Raw genomic sequence first — 18,132 nt, forward strand, 5'->3', positions numbered from 1 at the left:
TATTTTTTTGATAAGAATAAAATATTGACTGACGTAAATCGAAATCCTCTCTAAACCTAACTGTAATCCTTGAGTACATGAATAAAGTCAGTCCCGTAATTAAAACCTCGTCAAATCTGACAAAGGTCGTTTGGAGTGACCCTTAGTAACTGGATTACTTCATATTAAAAAACGACCCGCATAAAGCTGCACTGTGCGGGTACCTATTCAATATACCCACCAGGAAAAAACACAAAGTCAAGAGCCGGTCGAGGAAAATAACAGTTATTGAACATATTTTGTATCGGTAGGTACGTGATATGTCACAGTTGTGGTCAATACAATATTATAAATTTGCAGATAAAATTAGACTGTCACAAACACCTTGTATCTTGTATCAAAAGTCTATGATTTCGAAACATTTGTGGAAATAAGCAATTGCCAAACATAAACGTCTGTAGTCGTTTAGGTCAACCAACACTGCTTACAATGTTACATACATAAGTACGATCATGGAATACAAAGTAAAACTGAATTGAATTGAACTGCACCGAGCAGAACGCACTGTATCCGTGTCCATTGCCCATAAATAGTCGGTCCTTCTTCTCAGGACACACCTCCGTCTCATATAGGAATGTGGGAACATGCTTTTGAAATTAATAAAGGTCTCTCTCACTGCCTACTAGTTTCTGATTTGAATATAATACTACGGACGGGTGGAATTTTTGCCGCAGTACAACAGAGTGTTATTGCCCGGTAATTCATTCATTCCGAGAAAAGAAAATTGTCTCATAAGCCACCTTACACGTAAGCATCAGCTTATAACAAAGATAACACTGATTGTTCAAATAAGCACAATTCGGTAACTCTAGGCAAATGTCAATGTTAATTGGTATAGACCGACACAAATAAGTTTGCGTCTGACGTCTGAGATAGCTCCGCCCACAGATGCGTTCTGCACGCGGAAAGAGAAACCAGAAGTGACAATGGATTGTGCTTTGAAAGTGACAAAAAAAGACGTGGTAGCAAATATGAAACATTATATGCAGCGTGAATCTACCCGTCAAGGAACTTAAAAATGAACAAGAACGAGCTGCTCTTGCGATCGGAATCAGCAAAACAAGTGTTCAAAACATTGCCAAACAAACCAATGCTATTATCAAGTTTTTAACACCAAATAAGAAACGGCGAAAATCAACTCCCAAGACTGACTCAGATGACTTCGATATGGTTTTCCTTCAACGTATTGTCGGCAGTTTTTACACCGATAGAGAAAACTGTCATTAGAAAATTCAGGAAAAATTTGTCCAGGATAATAATGATTTAGGTTCTTGAAAAAGAATTAAAAGACTTCTCAAGAAAATAGGATTTCGTTAGGTCAAAACTAGAAATAACTAAATTTTTAAATGATGATTTAATGTTTTCACCGTACTAACCAGATTTAAACCTCATCCAATTGGTTTAAGCTGCTTTGAAGCAGACAGGAATGTTGACTTTAATTTACATCCGCTGAGACTATTTGCGATGACTATTTTCAGTAGAAGAATGGAAATTTCGATGTAAACATGTTAAAAAAAATTGAAGATGACTTCCTGGAGACGAAGCCTTTATTAGACGCTGGTATGGATAATGTTACAAGAAGGCAGTGATAACAGTGATAGTGAACTTGCGTCATTATGTGGAGAAAGGGACGATATAAATGTATGTGAAAACCAATCAAGTGTGTGGACTAGCGGCAAACGAATGGTATGACGTCACAACATGGCTTCCGTACGTTTTCCCGCGCTCCATTTTCAATAATTATTTTGAGAGAGAAATTGTTGGAAAAGAAACAGATTTTTTTTGCACAAGACATATGCCAAATGCACCGATTCATGGAAATAGGAGAAAACCATCATTACCAGATTGAGTTATTTGTCAAAAATTTCATGATTTTTCGGTTGTGAAACATACTTGTAAAAGCAATTTATACACCTTAGATGACAATTAAATTATAAACATAAAGCTGTAATAGGCCTTTTTAGTAGTGACGTCACATACGCCAAATAATAGGCAACCCCATAGTGTTATCAAGAATTTCTCAATATTTTTACTAGATCGATTTTCGACCGTATGAACTTTGGACATATGTCATAAGTACCAAAAAAATTGCTTCTTTGTCGTGACCTTAAATATTGCGATATTCTGACAAATATTTAAAAAGTTTCAAACCCCAAGTAACAAACTAATAGAATTATAGAATTTATATATTTAAATCTANGAAAGAGAAACCAGAAGTGACAATGGATTGTGCTTTGAAAGTGACAAAAAAAGACGTGGTAGCAAATATGAAACATTATATGCAGCGTGAATCTACCCGTCAAGGAACTTAAAAATGAACAAGAACGAGCTGCTCTTGCGATCGGAATCAGCAAAACAAGTGTTCAAAACATTGCCAAACAAACCAATGCTATTATCAAGTTTTTAACACCAAATAAGAAACGGCGAAAATCAACTCCCAAGACTGACTCAGATGACTTCGATATGGTTTTCCTTCAACGTATTGTCGGCAGTTTTTACACCGATAGAGAAAACTGTCATTAGAAAATTCAGGAAAAATTTGTCCAGGATAATAATGATTTAGGTTCTTGAAAAAGAATTAAAAGACTTCTCAAGAAAATAGGATTTCGTTAGGTCAAAACTAGAAATAACAAAATTTTTAAATGATCATGGATTTAATGTTTTCACCGTACTAACCAGATTTAAACCCCATCCAATTGGTTTGAGCTGCTTTGAAGCAGACAGGAATGTTAATTTAATTTACAGTGAGACTATTTGCGATGACTATTTTCAGTAGAAGAATGGAAATTTCGATGTAAACATGTTAAAAAAAATTGAAGATGACTTCCTGGAGACGAAGCCTTTATTAGACGCTGCGTGCTGGTATGAATAATGTTACAAGAAGGCAGTGATAACAGTGATAGTGAACTTGCGTCATTATATGGAGAAAGGGACGATATAAATGTGTGTGAGAGCCAATCAAGTGTGTGGACTAGCGGCAAACGAATGGTATGACGTCACAACATGGCTTCCATACGTTTTCCCGCGCTCCGTTTTCAATAATTATTTTGAGAAAAATTTTTGAAAAAGAAACTGATTTTTTTGCACAAGATAAATGAAAAATACGTCGATTCAAGAAAATGGGAGAAAATCATCATTACCAGATTGAGCTATTGTCAAAAATTACATGATTTTTGGGTTGCAAAACATACTTGTAAAAGCAATTTATACACCTTAGTCAATTAAATTATAAACATAAAGCTGTAATAGACCTTTTTAGTAGTGACGTCACATATGACAAATAATAGGCAACTCCATAGTTATGAAGAATTTCTCAATATTTTTACTATATCGATTTTCGACCTTATGTACTTTGGACATAAGATATAAGTACCAAAAATATGGCTTCTTTTTCACGACCTTAAATATTGCGATATTCTGGCAAATATTTAAAAAGTTTCAAACCCCAACTAACAAACTAATAGCATTATAGAATTTATATATTTAAATTTATAGAACAATATTGACTTTTATAGTAATTAATAAATTATAATTATATCAATAAACACACTGACACCAAGAAAAACAATAACAATACTTAGTAGAACTAGAAAATGCCAAGATTAAACAAAACAAGAGAAAATACGCTAATGATGATATCGATAACATATCATTTACGATACACGTGTTGGTTGTTTTTAAATATTTCCAAATCTTTGTAAAAATAAATAAATGTTTATAGTACCTATCTATGTAAATAGTACACAAGGGTCAGATTCGGTCTGTAGGTACAATTTCAACTATGACAAATTGTTGCGGGTTGCCTAAATATGTGACATCACACTAAAAGAGTCTATTACCACAGCTATTACCGTTGTATAAGTAAATATTTACTTATACAATACTATTACTAATATTTAAATTCCTAATCATAATTTTAAGCGTTATTTTTTATTTAAAAATAGTTAGGATATCATTTTATTATTAACAGATTCTGCGTACCTATTTGTCTTTTGAGTGCTAGAAAAATAGTTTCAGTGTACAAATACATCATCCGACGCGGTAAATCGCAATATTATGTTTTGCACAAAAATTACGAAATACAAGTTCAACCAAAAACAATATTTCAACACCCCTGCGTTAATACCTATCTTGTACTGTATGTACAAGAACATATGACCTTATTGCCAACCAATTATCTACTTATTTTGGGCGTGTGCAGTTACTTATCTACTGACAACTCATATGTTTCACTTAAACCGAAAATTACCCCCATTTTCCTGTCCACACCCTTGTAAATAAATCAGCCGAGGAAAGTGAATCATATGCGGACCAGCGACAGCTGTTTTTACGGTCAACCAGACGATGATACCAAGCAGTGGTAGACTCGTGTCATCATCTGTATTGATTAGACTTCAACAAAGAACAAAAACGGTATGCCCTTATGTGGTCTCCGCCCTTCAAGAGTCTGACTGTCTGATAGACTGGCGACAGTGGCGACGTAAAAACCCTAATTGAATATTATTATCCGTCTGATATTACAGTAGACACGAGAATGCTAAAATTTTAACCCCATATTTTTATCTCGCCAAAAACAACAGCAGCTGTCTAATAATTTCTTTTGAAATCTTCCGTTTAAAGATCTGCCACATCTTAAATACTACTCGGGCCACTGTTTCAGATGCTTTTCTGTGACAATTTTATCTGGTTCTAAGGCAGACATCAAAAGAATTTAGAAGTTGTATGAATTAAATAAATTAAATAAATACCCATGTTACTAAAGCAATTTATCTAAATAAATTAATAAGTAACAAACTGAAGGGAGAAAAAATGTAATTTTATCCCGATTGACTAAAGTTGACATTTAGGATTTAGGAAACAGAATTAAAATGTTACCTTATGACAAGATATTTTTTAATATTACTATTTTTGAGTGTTGAATATTTCACGTGAAATAATATATCACAACCATCAACATAATTTACTCGTAATTAATTAATTATTATACTGTTAACATTAACTGTGAATGCTCCAGAGGCCTGTTGTATAATATTTTCGTAATTATCTGCTGATCATTTTTAGATAACGAAGCAATTTTAGTTGCGTGTTCGTGTTTTAATTTCTAATGTTATTAACTAACCACATAACATGGCATTCCTGGTGCACTTAATTAGTTTTTGTTAATTGCACGTTTGATATGTTGTTTGTGGTTTTAATTGCCCGTCATAAGTTGGGCAAGAAAAACTTTAAGTTATTTTTATTGTTTAATTAACTTAAAGATATTTTTATAAAAACATGAATTAAGAGTTGGAAAACGTATTTTATGCGACAACAAAAATAGTCTGAGAGAAATTTCTAGGTCTTTTGCAAAGTATAAATTTCTAGGAGCACCCTCACAGTTTCTTGTCACTGTGATATTTCTGTTCTCTAAATGTCACAAATTCTTGTTTCCAAAGGAATAAAAAAGTCAAGTGTTATACTTGATTACTTCAATGAATGTATTCAAGACATGGCCTTATGAGACTGTTTCTATTAACTTATCTCAAGTAATATCAGTAATATCACCATTCATCACCAATAGCTGACAGTATTATAGCTAAATAATAAGGCTTAAATTAAAAGAACTCAATCTCTTATCTCTTTCTTATACTTACTAAAACTAGTAAAAGTCGTTTAAATAGCACCTAGCACCACAAACATATAATAAACCTAGCACCTTCGCAATCGCAACAAATAAAAAGAACACGAGAAGAAAACCGCACCAGAATTTATTTTACATGTTAAAAACGAAATCAGATGTCAAGTCACTAAGTTGTTATCAACACTATTTAACTTAACTTTTAAATCTCAAATCTCTTGTTGCACTCGACTGGATTGTTGCCAGTGAGCATAGCCCACAGACTTCTAAAAGTCTGTGGCATAGCCAATGAGACATACGTTGTGACACCTATCAACGGCGTCTAAAAATTATTCAATTAATTCATGAACCCCCAATGTTATTAAAAACATTACAATAGCAATTAGCAATGCATTTGCTTTCCATATTAAACAGTAACTCGTAATGAAATGACAAATAAGCAGATAGTGGCGTTTACTAAATGGCATAAGTTGATATTTTTATCCCATTGCCGCATTGCAAATCATAAATCACAATTGTTAAAGATAAGCCGGCTGTGAGAATGACTTTGTTTGTTGTTTGTAGAAGTGCTTAGCGCGTTGCAATTTCCACAATGACAATGAGAAGATTGAGAGTGTAAATCGATTTCAAGGTTGTTTTTATATAAGCGTACTCTATCAGATATAAAGACGAATTTGAATTTATGTAATTTGTTCTTTTACGAGGGAAACAGTAAATGTTTTCTTTGCAACGCATGCATAGAATGTAATAATCTATATATATTTTCCACCACAAATGGAGCTTTTCCACAAAATTTCAATTTGTCCTAACCTAACAATATTTAGAACGACGAAACGTTCCTGGCAGCTGCAGTATCCAATCAACGAACAAGACTTACAAGACAGTTATTTCCCTTTATCGTAAGTGTCAACATTTTGGCATACTTTTTCTTTTTAGCTAATTTTAACAAAGGCGAATGCTTTTGTATTTCTGAATGTTTTCTTTTTTCATTATTCTTGAATAGAAACGCAAAACTTCACACTATAGAATAAAAAATAACTAGTACTAATACCTACTCTTTAAATTTTACGTATTTTATTGATTAAAAACGAGGCTAAGACTAGTGAAAAAAGTCCTTTAGCCAACAAGGCAAAAAGCAACGACATGTTAGATAAAATAATATTTTTTTTATTGTATAGCTATTAGCTAACCTGAAGTCCCAAAATGCCCCCGCCGCCCTGTATATACAAACAAGGCGACATTCACATTTGCGTTACAAAATTACATTTTCAAACTCGTAACATATAAATTGCGCTTATACAATGCGTCTTTGTTGGGCTTTAATTAAAATGGTACCCATAATTACAGCAACTTTCTATAATGATTAAAATGATTCTATCTGCGCTCTGTTTGCTAATTGTTTCACACGACTTAGCAGCGGATACCAACAGAATTACTGGACTTTAATTAAGTCGGACGTATATAGGTATAGATCACGATTAAGTCCTGCAATTTTTATATTCGTCGGTGAAAACAAACTGATGTTGTTGCTTATTTACTCATATATTTCACTTTGTTCAAGTTTTAGGAGCCGAATCTGCTGAAATCGCTCAGGCTCCAGGAGTTCCGCGAGGTTCTATACTTAGACCTTTAATATTTACAGTTCTTAATAATGATATTGTCTAATTGAATGCACGTTATATGCTACTTATTGATGACGATTTTATTCTATAAATAATGAACTTACATAATAACTACCCAATATTGAGGAAAAGTAGAATCTCGTAACAAAAACTAAACAAAAAATATTGTCATGTAAAACTGGTATCAGACATAAATTTCAAGATGCTCTATTCCATATAATCGGTAAATATTAGAAAGCTAATAAATAAATTCTTTTTCTACCTCTGAATACGAGCCCACTTCCTTGAATTCTTATTATGATGATTACGAAATTCTTTGCAACAAGGAACTGATTCCGAGAGATACTAACTTTCCGCGCTTCCGCCTATATCTACCTGACATAATATGGCGAAAAACGGTCAGAAATTATATCCACGATTCATTTAATGTCCGTTTTACTACATACCTATATGTAGATGTTGAATTGCAAGTTAATTGCCAGGAATTTAATATGTACAGCACACAGTCATAACGGAGAATATTTTAAGTATATATACACAGTGGCCCTGACATAAATTTCTTTTGCCCCTATTCGTCATTCAACACGGTATATATAAAAAATTCTAAATATTTCTCCAGATATTTGCGAAACGAGCTTATGACATTAGTATTCCTTCCATCCACTATGTTCACTAATAATTGGAGAAGTTTCCAATACACATATTCCTAGATGTGACTACTTAGAGTACTTAGACTGGATAGTTAGGAAGTTAGGATAGACAGTCGTGTACATTTTGAAGAGCTGTTCTGCTATTCAGACTCGGAGTCCTACGCCCCGCGTTGCATTCGAGGTTCCCGCATTACATAACTAGCTATTTAAAGCATAAAGGCAAGTTAATCTCGTCTTATCAGAAGATAAATAAGCAATTTAGATGCGGTATTGTTAAGTTCCCTCCTAACCACAGGAGAATCTCTCCTAAACTCGCTGACGCAACTTATTACTTAACATTCTAGGAACCTGGATGGTTGTTTTTTTTTCTAAAAACATGTTTGTTATAACAACCCATTCTTGAAAATGAATGAATGAATGAAAATATTAATTTTTTTTTACTTTTTTACTTGTTTTACTATTTATTTAAATATGTATTTTCAAGAATTTCAAAATATTGTAATAAGTATACCAAGTGCCATCTATCGTTGACTTTGTATATTTATATTTTGAAGTTATTTGGTTTGTTGCGACATCTATCGCACACCTCGTTAACTCAATGATTTATGTCGATAAATAAACATGCTGTTTTATTCATAAATGTCTACTTCCTAAGTTCAACTTATTTAATAAATATTTGATTAAACTTACGTGTTTTTAATCAGCTATTGCATGAGCAAATGTCGTAAAATCGATTTATAAACATCGTTTTAAATAATAATCGTGTAACTTTAGTGCAACTATTCGAAGTGCGTCAGTGGTAAACAAATTGGGCTTATTTGTAAAGTTTCTTGTTTATCAAGGTAAACATTAAACAAACATGACACTAATCGAGGGTATAGGCGACGAGGTGACACATTTTTTTATCGCTCTCCTCGCCGTAATTATAGGTAAGTTGAGCACAGTGTGAAGTGTGGAAAAGGCTGCAGGTTTTGACATTTTGGAGTTTCAGTTACACTAGCCTGGTGGACTACCAATATATCTGAACAGAGGCATGTGAGGACAGTTCTGTTGCTGGAAAGAAGGAGACACAGGGCTCACCGAAGATTGACCAACCACACGGAAACTGTTACCATCACAGAAGGTATATGTCACTGCTTTCATTGCGCAAGGTCATGGAAGGCAAAGTTTTATTTATATCTAAATAATTGTTGATAGTTTTTTATGCCTTATTGGTTCAGTTAAACTTTTACTTCATGCATTTTTATGACGTGCTACGTAAAACTGTATGAAGTTCATGTAAAAAATGGTTAATTTGGTCATAAGATCATTAAAATCAGATTAGTAGTTCACAAGAAAATCAACTAGAAAATTGGGATCCATTTTTACCGTTAATTTTGATGCGAAATGTATTTATAGAACATATAAATAAAATCCTTACAAATCATGGTAGATTAATCTTGACTAATAAATCAGTCATATGTAATGCCGTATAATAAACTAGCATATAAAGTTTAAGAAAAGTATTTTAAGAGTAAGTTAATTTTAGTATAAATTTTAAGCAGATTCGATATTGAAATGATTTCATAACAAACCACGTACCATCACCACTTAACTAAAAACTTGTTTATATATTTAAGGTATTATCATCACTGATTATTTTTTAAATATTCCATTAATAGTAAATATCGTATGTAATAAACGTAAGCTGTTTTTTCTCACTTGCTGTGTAATGTACTAAACTAATTAAATATTACGTCAGGCTCTAGTATAGTACCTCCAATTGTCGAAGAACCTCCCATAACCGTGTCGGCTACCACGGAACCAGTCCCTAGTGATCACATATCTCATGAGGCTAGTACCAGTAACGAGAGTGCCCCTGTCCCAGACCCTCCTGAGAATTTGGATCGTGGGGAGGAGCAAAATATAATCGAAACGATGGATGCCGACGCTTGTGTGTTGAGACAGAGGCGTTTGGCATTTTATAACAACTGGACTAGCACAAATAGAGGTATGATATAGATTGTTATGCTCTGTAAATTTGCTACTTTTTGTTTGTAGATGGTAACGATGAATCCCCAGGTTCCGAAACCACGGATCCTTCTCGGAACCAAGACAGAATAGAAACGATATTAGACAGCAGTGAACATACCGTAATGGAACATAATTATGCAGAGCAGGATACCACGTCGACTAGTTTGAATGATAGGAATGAACAAAGCTCGGAGAATAACGAACGTAGTATACCTTCCGATAATAAACCTGCGATAACTATTAAATTAAAATATATCAATGACGATTTGAAACTGGTGGATGGTAGGTTAGAGGAGATGTTGGGAGATTTTAAAAAGTGGGTAAATTTTTAATTAGTAACTAAAGCTTGAATATTCGCTTAAAATTGTAAAACATGGTTCTTTTAGGAGACATTTTCAGACAGAATTATCTTCCAACAAACTAGTAAGGTTGATATTTAACGGCAGGGTGCTTCGCCCTGACACACAAACTCTAAAAAGTTGTGGCCTCTTCGACAACTGCGTCGTGCACTGTTTGATCCACCAAAAGAGGGCACAGGCAATCGAAAATGCCTCTTCAGAAACAGCGAGGGACGGTTATTCATTTCCTAGCTCTGCTGGTATCAATAACATAAATAACAACAACCAAAACCGAGATTGGGATTTGGGGAATTTTTTATTTGCATTTATCAGCTTTATTTTGTTAGCCGCGTGGTATTTCAGGTAAAGGCAAGGTTCTTGCAGAGAAATATATGTAACTTGCGTTTTTTTTTTAGATATGTTTATGCTCATTTGTATACAGTTACAGCTACTGTAGGATTAATTTTGATTACGGGAATTTTCACGATAGTGTTGGTCGGGATGTATTTTCCAGACAACCCAGACCTACCTGCGCCACCCATCCGTTTTGCCCGAGAACGTGTGCAACCTCAACAATAAAGGCTATTATGTTGTATTTACTTAAATATTTTCGTATTTATTTTTAATTTCAAAACGTACTTCTATTTTTTTATTTTTAAGTTTACATAAAGGCTTGTGTAATTTTATTTAAGTTCAAATTTTATATTGGTAGTTAAATAAAATCTATTTTAAAAAGAAGTGCTATAGCTTTATTAACTGTTTATCTCAATTGTTAATACCAAAATAATAATTCATTTAATTTTTATTGACCGTAGAATTGCCTCGTTACGAAGGGAAATCGCCTTTGATCCTATAGTTAACTACGGTAGTTCAAATGTTCAAACTATTGGTAGGTCAAATGATCACACATTTTTGACATTTGGTAAATAACCTGCACGCAAATGTTTAATTTTTATGAAAGTTAAAATTTTTTGTATGTAAGGAAAGAATGGCCGAGTCTGTAGTTTCATATGAAGAGTTTTCCAAGATATGTAGACTTTGTTTCAATAAAGAGGAATTACAAGCTGTGTTTGCCATACCAGAATTTGTACGAAATTTAAAAAGCATCACCAGCATTAAAGTAAGTGGGCCCCCGTCTCATGAACATTTAACTATCTCGGTTTCAAATTTTATTAGGTAACACCAAACGATAAACTTCCAAAATCCGTATGTGCAGCATGTATCGAAAAGTTAGACTACATTCGTTGCTTCATTGAAACTTGCAGAAGTAACGATGCTATACTTAAAACTCTTTTAATTCAAGAAAACGACAAAAGCCTTGAAACTAAGCTCAATCCTGATGAAATTAAAACAGAACAGCACGAAGAAGAAATTCAAGTAAAAGTAGAAAATGATGAAAACAAAGAAGGAAATTTAATCACCGTGAAAATTCTCAAGGATGAACATCATACACCTGAAATTGCTGCACTGGAGAAAAATCTCAAAGATGAAAAAGAAAAAATATATCCCTGCAATGAATGTGAAAAAGTGTTTGCTAGTTTGGTTTCCTTCAGGAGTCATATTAAAAGTCATAGAAGGGAGAGCAGAGATCATCGGATTACAAAGAAAAGGAATGACATGTGCAAGTGCATATACTGTAATAAATATTTCACGAGAAAGAGCGACTTGCAGAGACATCTGCGCATTCACACGGGGATGAAACTTTTCCCTTGCACTTTGTGCAATAAGAAATTTACCCAAAAGAATTCACTCGAGCGCCACAATTTTCTTCATAATGGAAAATTCGCATGTTCAACTTGCAACAAGCCTTTTACCCGTGAGAGCCACTTGGAAAACCACATAAAGACCCACGACGAAAAGATTATAAACCCAGAGTTCAGCAGCAGCTTGGATTCTCTAACGTGCAGCTTCTGTGGAAAAACATTTAGTTCTAAAAGATACCTGATGGGTCACATGCGTGTACATGCCGGAGCAAAGGACTACGAATGTGACGTATGTCACAAAATATTCCCTGTAAAAAGTGCTTTAAAACGTCACTGTCTCAGCCATACAGAAATAAAAGAGTTCAAGTGTGACCAGTGCGATGCAGCCTTTAATTTAAACACGTTGTTACAACGACATAAGAAAGTCCATGACGAAAATTCCGAAGAAAAACGCAGACTCACCTGCTCGGAGTGCGGCAAATATTTCCTCTTTCCCAGCCACTTACGAAGGCATGCAGCCATACACGACGTCAACCAAAAACCAATAGTTCCTAGACCAAAATCGCGAGTGAAAACACCAGGCAGGTTCTTGTGTTCTTTTTGCGGTAAGCAGTTTACGCAGGTGTCCAATTTGAGCGTGCATGTCCGTACCCATACCGGGGAACGGTTCAAATGCGAGATTTGCGGTGGTACCTATTTGACAAAAGACTCTCTGAAGACTCATCAGATGGCTCATAGGGGGGAGAAACCCTATCCTTGCCCCTACTGCGGCAAACGGTTCCGTAGGCCCAGTTTTTACAGACATCTTTTGATTCATAAGGGCATACGACGGTTTAAGTGTGATATTTGTGAAAAAACTTTCATTCGAAAGGATCAGTTGAGCCAGCATCTAAGGATACATACCTGAAGAAAGAACATATGATTTTCTATATTTATTCCATGTTTTGTTTATTGAAAATTTTGTTGGCTTATGAAAAATTTGTGTTTGTCTGAAACAAAATATATTTATTATAACAGAACATTTTTATTCCTTAATTTATTATTAGTTTGAATCTATACCTTGAAAGCGATTAATTTAAAAAACGGCAACATTTAATTGTATTATTGACATCTTACCTTCTATTCTTTTCATATTTTGTGAGCAAATAAGAGTAATTTTTTTTTAAATGTTTTGTTAAAAGTAATTTTTATTCTAAAATGAAGGGAATTCTTACAAATAATTAAAATAAAGATTATAACTTTTATATGAGTTGTCGTCAAAGACATTAAAGAATAAAGGCACAGACCAGATAGACTCAACGATAGGGAAGCGTGAGTGACGGCTACTGGTAGCCTGCCATGAGTTTAAGAAAACTCAAGCGATTGTTAGTGGATCCTTGTGGAGGAAATATCTCGTTTATTTTAGCTATTACTAATTTAAACATGAATTTCATATCGAAATTAACACACCACTAACAATGGGCCACAATTTCAAATTTATTTTTCTCACAAACAATTACTTTAATTTTTATGATCTTTCTTTCGAATTATAGGTTCAGTAATGTACAAAAGTTTTAATTAAAATTATAATCCGGGCGAATTAGACCAAACACATGCCCGTTTCAAAAATCGGGCTTAACTCGAATTTTATGGGCTTAAAATTAAATAAAAAATACACAGAATAAAAGCCTAAATTTGTGTATTTGTAGAGGCCGAGCGTCATACTGTTTATTACAAAAGAAAAAAATAATTGCTCTTTTTTCAGTTTTTCGCTTATATCTCCGAAGATAAGCCTCTAATCGATATGAGGTATACTCATCGATTTTGTTCCTGAGAAAATGTGCTACAAGCATAGGCTTTTGCGAAAGCTCGCAAAATTTTTTTACATTGCAAAATTAGCAGTGAAAAAAAAATGTGCTAAATTTTCAGAATTAAATAAAAAGAACAAATTTGACTGAAATTCGATGAAACTACGGGAAAAGATAACTGTTGGGATGCTCAACAAATACCCGAAATCCGGACTCTCCCAATTTCAAAATAGCGGCCATTTGCAAAATTATAAAGTCGAAAACGCGGGTGCATATATCTTCTGCTCAAGATCAATCAGGATCGAAAGGTTATTACACTATCTCACGTCTGTGTAAATTTCAGATTTTTAAGAAGCAAATTAAAAAGTTATTAACAAAAAACGGTAACTAGGGTCCTTTTCTCGGCGATTTTTTAATACACAGATATCAAACCAATTGCATCAAATTGTGTTTAAAAAAACATGAATTTAAAAAAACCGTCTCGATTCGATCAATAGGAGCCGAGATAATTGTTTTTCTTAAAAACGGTATTCTGGGTATTCTATTTAATATTTTGTAATAAAGTTGGGCTCGTAAAGTAGAAGACTTCCTTTATACGCTGAATTTTTTTTTGAAACTATTCGATCAAGAAATGACCGTTAAAGGCAGCGTGATCCGTGCGACGGCCCCTTTGTTACCATTGGATGCCAAATTTAACACCACACAATCCATTTAAAAGTTGTAAGGGGTATGTCACTTAAAAAGGAAACTGTGAGACATGCACAGGTTATATTTATAGAAACATACTATGCTAATACCAGGAATATTAAGGATTAAGTCTTATTTCTCGCTTATTTGGCAACATTCTTTTAACATACATTATCGACGTTTGACCAACTAATGTATCCTCAAATGCCTCTTCAAATGGCTGCGTCTGATAAAACCCTTTTCACAGCTGGTACACTTGAAAGGCCTTTCTCCCGTGTGAAGTAAAATATGTTTCCGCAGAGAACCAGACGTTCGAAAGGCTTTGTCACACTGCGTGCACTGATACGGCTTTACACCTTTGTGAATATTCAAGTGGTGATTCAAAGACCTCAAAACTGTAAACCTATTCCCACATATGTTGCACTCATACGGTTTTTCTCCTGTGTGTGTCAGAAGATGCGTCTTTAAGTAAGACACTGAATGTAACTGTTTTCCGCACTGAGGACAAATGCACTTTTTCTCTTCCGAGTTGGTTTTCTTTTTACCTTTACCGGGCAAGTAGTATTTTAAGTGTTTGCTAAGATAGTCCTTGTTGGAAAAACACTTTCCGCAATGGAAACAAAGATAAGGTTTGCTTCCTTCTTCGTGATTTTTTAAATGATCCATTAATATCTCCTTTCTGGTAAAGGTCTTCCCGCAGAGATTGCATTGAAACGGTCGTTCCTTTGTATGCACTAAATTGTGTCTTGTTAGGGCATGCCTCTGCGTGAATCCTTTCCCGCAAATTTTGCATTCAAAGGGTTTGATTTTGGCATGGATGGCCATATGGTTTTTCAAGTACCCCTTTCGTCTAAACACTTTCCCACAAAGATTACACAGGCAAATTTCGATTCTCTTCTTAGTTTTAAAAGGTCGCCCCTCGCCAATTTTTGTGCTTTCGTCTTCGTTCATTTCAAAGCTGAAATCAATTTGCTCCTCACCACTTTCAATTTTGCCTCTAATTGTATTACCCTGTTCATTCATGTCCTTTTCGTTTCTTGGATCATTTTTAAAATTGTTTTTATATTCAGTAGGAAAGTCTTTTTTCTCAGTATCGCTTCTTTTATGTTCTGTAATAACGAAATCGCAGTTAACAGCATTAGGATGGTGTTTATTAATGTGTTCCAGAATTTGATCTTTCCTAGTCGTCGTTTTTCCACAGAGGTTACACTCAAATGGTTTTTCACCTGTGTGTATTAAACAGTGTCTATTTAATGTGGCCTTCTCTACAAAAGTCTTACCACAAGTTTCACATTCAAATGGCTTGATACCTAAATGAGTTTTTGAATGGCGTTTCAATCCTCCTCGTCTAGTAAATTTTTTTCCACATATTTTGCATTCACACTCTTCAATGCGCTTACCAGTTTTCTTCAAATTTACTTTTCGTTTTCTACTTTTGAATTCACTTTTCAAATTTAACTTACCCTCCTCTTTTGGAGGTTTGTCTATAAGTTCAGATTCAACTTTAATTTTGCGTTCCGACAGTGCTACGTTGTCGATTTCATCAAAACTGTCTTCATCAAAAGTGTCATAAAGAAGGTTGTCAGATGCATGAAATGTATCTTTATCCTCTGCAGTTAATAAAGATCTGAGATAATTATCGTTGCATTTGCAGAACTTTATAAATATTTCTATATCATCTAGTTGTTTCACACAGGTATCACATATATTAGTTGGTAATTTATCATCTTTTCTCATCTAAAAAAATTAAATCTGCCCTCTGAATTTTTAAAATGTGCCGCTCCACTTACCTCTATGCCTGTTATGTTTCTTAATGTATCGGTACATGTTTTGTGTGAATCAAAGATGTTAGTTTGGAGAGAGGATTTAAATTCTCCAGATTGGAGACAAATTCGACAAATGTTTGGGAAATCTTTTAATTCAATATTTGCTTGAGAAACTTCCATTCTAAACATTTGTTAATAAATTATTTTTATGGTTAGGAAATTCCACTTTCGTCTTCTTCTCAAGAATCTCAAGGCAAGGCCCACTGGCATCGCACGTAAACCGGATAATAAACTTCTTTTTACGACCAATGACCAATGCGACCAATCAAATAACGAATAGTCTTTCCGTTCCTTTCGAAATTCATATCACTTCCATAGCATATGGACACACTATGGGACTTGAGTCAGTTTTAAATTCATGAATGAAAAAAGCGCATACATCAAATTATACATTATTCTCTTTCATACGTTGGAACTAGTCTCCCTGCGTTGGAATGAGAAAAAGACAAGTAACTGACAATAGATTCCCACATACTTCTATCCTATAGGATAGAAGTATGTGTTAGTGATGGGAGATTTCGAGTGAAAAATCGAGTGGTACTCGATTATTGAGATCACTCGAGATATCTCGAGATGTTTACTCCCACCACTCGAGTGATTATTAGCCTACGGTTGCACCCCAAAATGTTAGTGCATACTGTAAATAGTCACTGATTGCGTAACCTTTTTTTTTAGAATAAAACGAAAAAGTGGTTAGGCTTTGAAGTGCGTTAGCTTTTTTTTTTTAGCTACGCTTATAAGTAATATATGACTAATACAAACATATTTGTGCGCCGCTGGGATGAAAACGACCAATATCTCGTATCTCGAGTGATCACTCGATTATTAGAAGTACTCGATTACCGATAACTCGATTATCAAAATTGGTCGATTATGCCCATTACTAGTATGTGTAGATTCCTCGCTAAATTTAAAAGTTTGGATCATGTTTGGATTGCGTTAAGTGAACGGTCGGACCCTTAGACCATATACTACATGGAGGTAGCACTCAGTGTATTCACGCAGGCACGTGATTGGCTAACGCAACACCCACCGCTCTCAAGCTCAAGGTGACTGAATTAGACTCTTTAGATCTTTTGAACCTTGTTTCAAGCTGAGAAAACCTCAGAGGAATAAGTAAACTTATTCCTCTGAGGAGAAAACACTCCACTCTTCCTCAGCGATGAGAGATAGAGGAATAGTACACAAAATATCGCCCATCATGGTACGCGTGCCATTGTGAATACGCCTAACTATATTTTTTTATTAATGTGACCGAATAGTTGAAATAAGTTCTGTTTATTTATATTTTCAATTATACATAATTAGGTCAACTCTATTATTTTTGTCACTTTTCACTTTGTTTTATAAATTGATATTTTATATCAAATGTGTAAACATTTTCAATGAATGCACGAAGTCAATTTTAAAAATCTTGTTTACAACTGGGAACTTGCTGTATTAATCTATGCCGGGAACCGGCGTAAGAATGTAAATAAACACACCTTATTTCCACTATTCGGTCACATGAATAAAAAATATATAATAGGCGTATTCACGCGACCCGTGTCATGGCACGCGTAACGCGTACAATGGTACGGGCCATGGGACGCCTGTCGTGTGGAATGACTCTTAGTGTTGATCGGACCATCAGACCCGCCCAACAACGTCGTAATTCATAATTTGACCAATGACTAAACTGTTAATCACTCACGTGATACAGTGACTAGTTCGACCGTTTAAGGAGGTTCGATACCAAAAGAAAAATGGTAAGAACGTTTTCAAAGCAATTGAAATCTGTTAATAAATATGCAAACTGACTTGTGTAAAAATATCAGATCGATTGACAACGTAGTTTTTTTGAAAAATTA

The 18,132-nt window shown here is 34.3% G+C and overlaps 3 protein-coding genes across 4 annotated transcripts; 2 read left to right on the plus strand and 1 right to left on the minus strand.

The window, feature by feature from the left end:
* Positions 1 to 8,565: 8,565 nt before the first annotated feature.
* Positions 8,566 to 10,949, plus strand: LOC108911199 (transmembrane and ubiquitin-like domain-containing protein 1). Of its 2 annotated transcripts, none has more exons than XM_018716070.1 (6): positions 8,566 to 8,857; positions 8,914 to 9,051; positions 9,670 to 9,918; positions 9,969 to 10,257; positions 10,328 to 10,642; positions 10,696 to 10,949. In XM_018716070.1, the coding sequence occupies exons 1-6, from the start codon at positions 8,788 to 8,790 to the stop codon at positions 10,856 to 10,858; spliced, it is 1,224 nt and encodes a 407-aa protein (XP_018571586.1). In that variant the 5' UTR covers positions 8,566 to 8,787; the 3' UTR covers positions 10,859 to 10,949. The 2 variants fall into 2 exon arrangements, with proteins under 2 accessions (XP_018571586.1, XP_018571587.1); XM_018716071.1 differs by having other exon boundaries at positions 8,920 to 9,051.
* Positions 10,950 to 11,221: 272 nt separating this feature from the next.
* LOC108911209 (gastrula zinc finger protein XlCGF57.1-like) lies at positions 11,222 to 12,966 on the plus strand. The gene is made up of 2 exons (XM_018716081.1): positions 11,222 to 11,399; positions 11,456 to 12,966. Exons 1-2 carry the CDS (start codon positions 11,268 to 11,270, stop codon positions 12,887 to 12,889), a joined length of 1,566 nt encoding a protein of 521 aa, XP_018571597.1. The 5' UTR covers positions 11,222 to 11,267; the 3' UTR covers positions 12,890 to 12,966.
* Positions 12,967 to 14,518: 1,552 nt separating this feature from the next.
* LOC108911208 (zinc finger protein 883-like) lies at positions 14,519 to 16,432 on the minus strand. Its single transcript, XM_018716080.1, has 2 exons — positions 16,247 to 16,432; positions 14,519 to 16,193 (listed from the first exon to the last, which is right to left on the minus strand). The coding sequence occupies exons 1-2, from the start codon at positions 16,409 to 16,411 to the stop codon at positions 14,646 to 14,648; spliced, it is 1,713 nt and encodes a 570-aa protein (XP_018571596.1). The 5' UTR covers positions 16,412 to 16,432; the 3' UTR covers positions 14,519 to 14,645.
* Positions 16,433 to 18,132: the final 1,700 nt, after the last annotated feature.

Source organism: Anoplophora glabripennis, unplaced genomic scaffold (genome assembly GCF_000390285.2).
Source record: "Anoplophora glabripennis isolate ALB-LARVAE unplaced genomic scaffold, Agla_2.0 scaffold144, whole genome shotgun sequence".
Lineage (NCBI taxonomy): Eukaryota > Metazoa > Arthropoda > Insecta > Coleoptera > Cerambycidae > Anoplophora > Anoplophora glabripennis.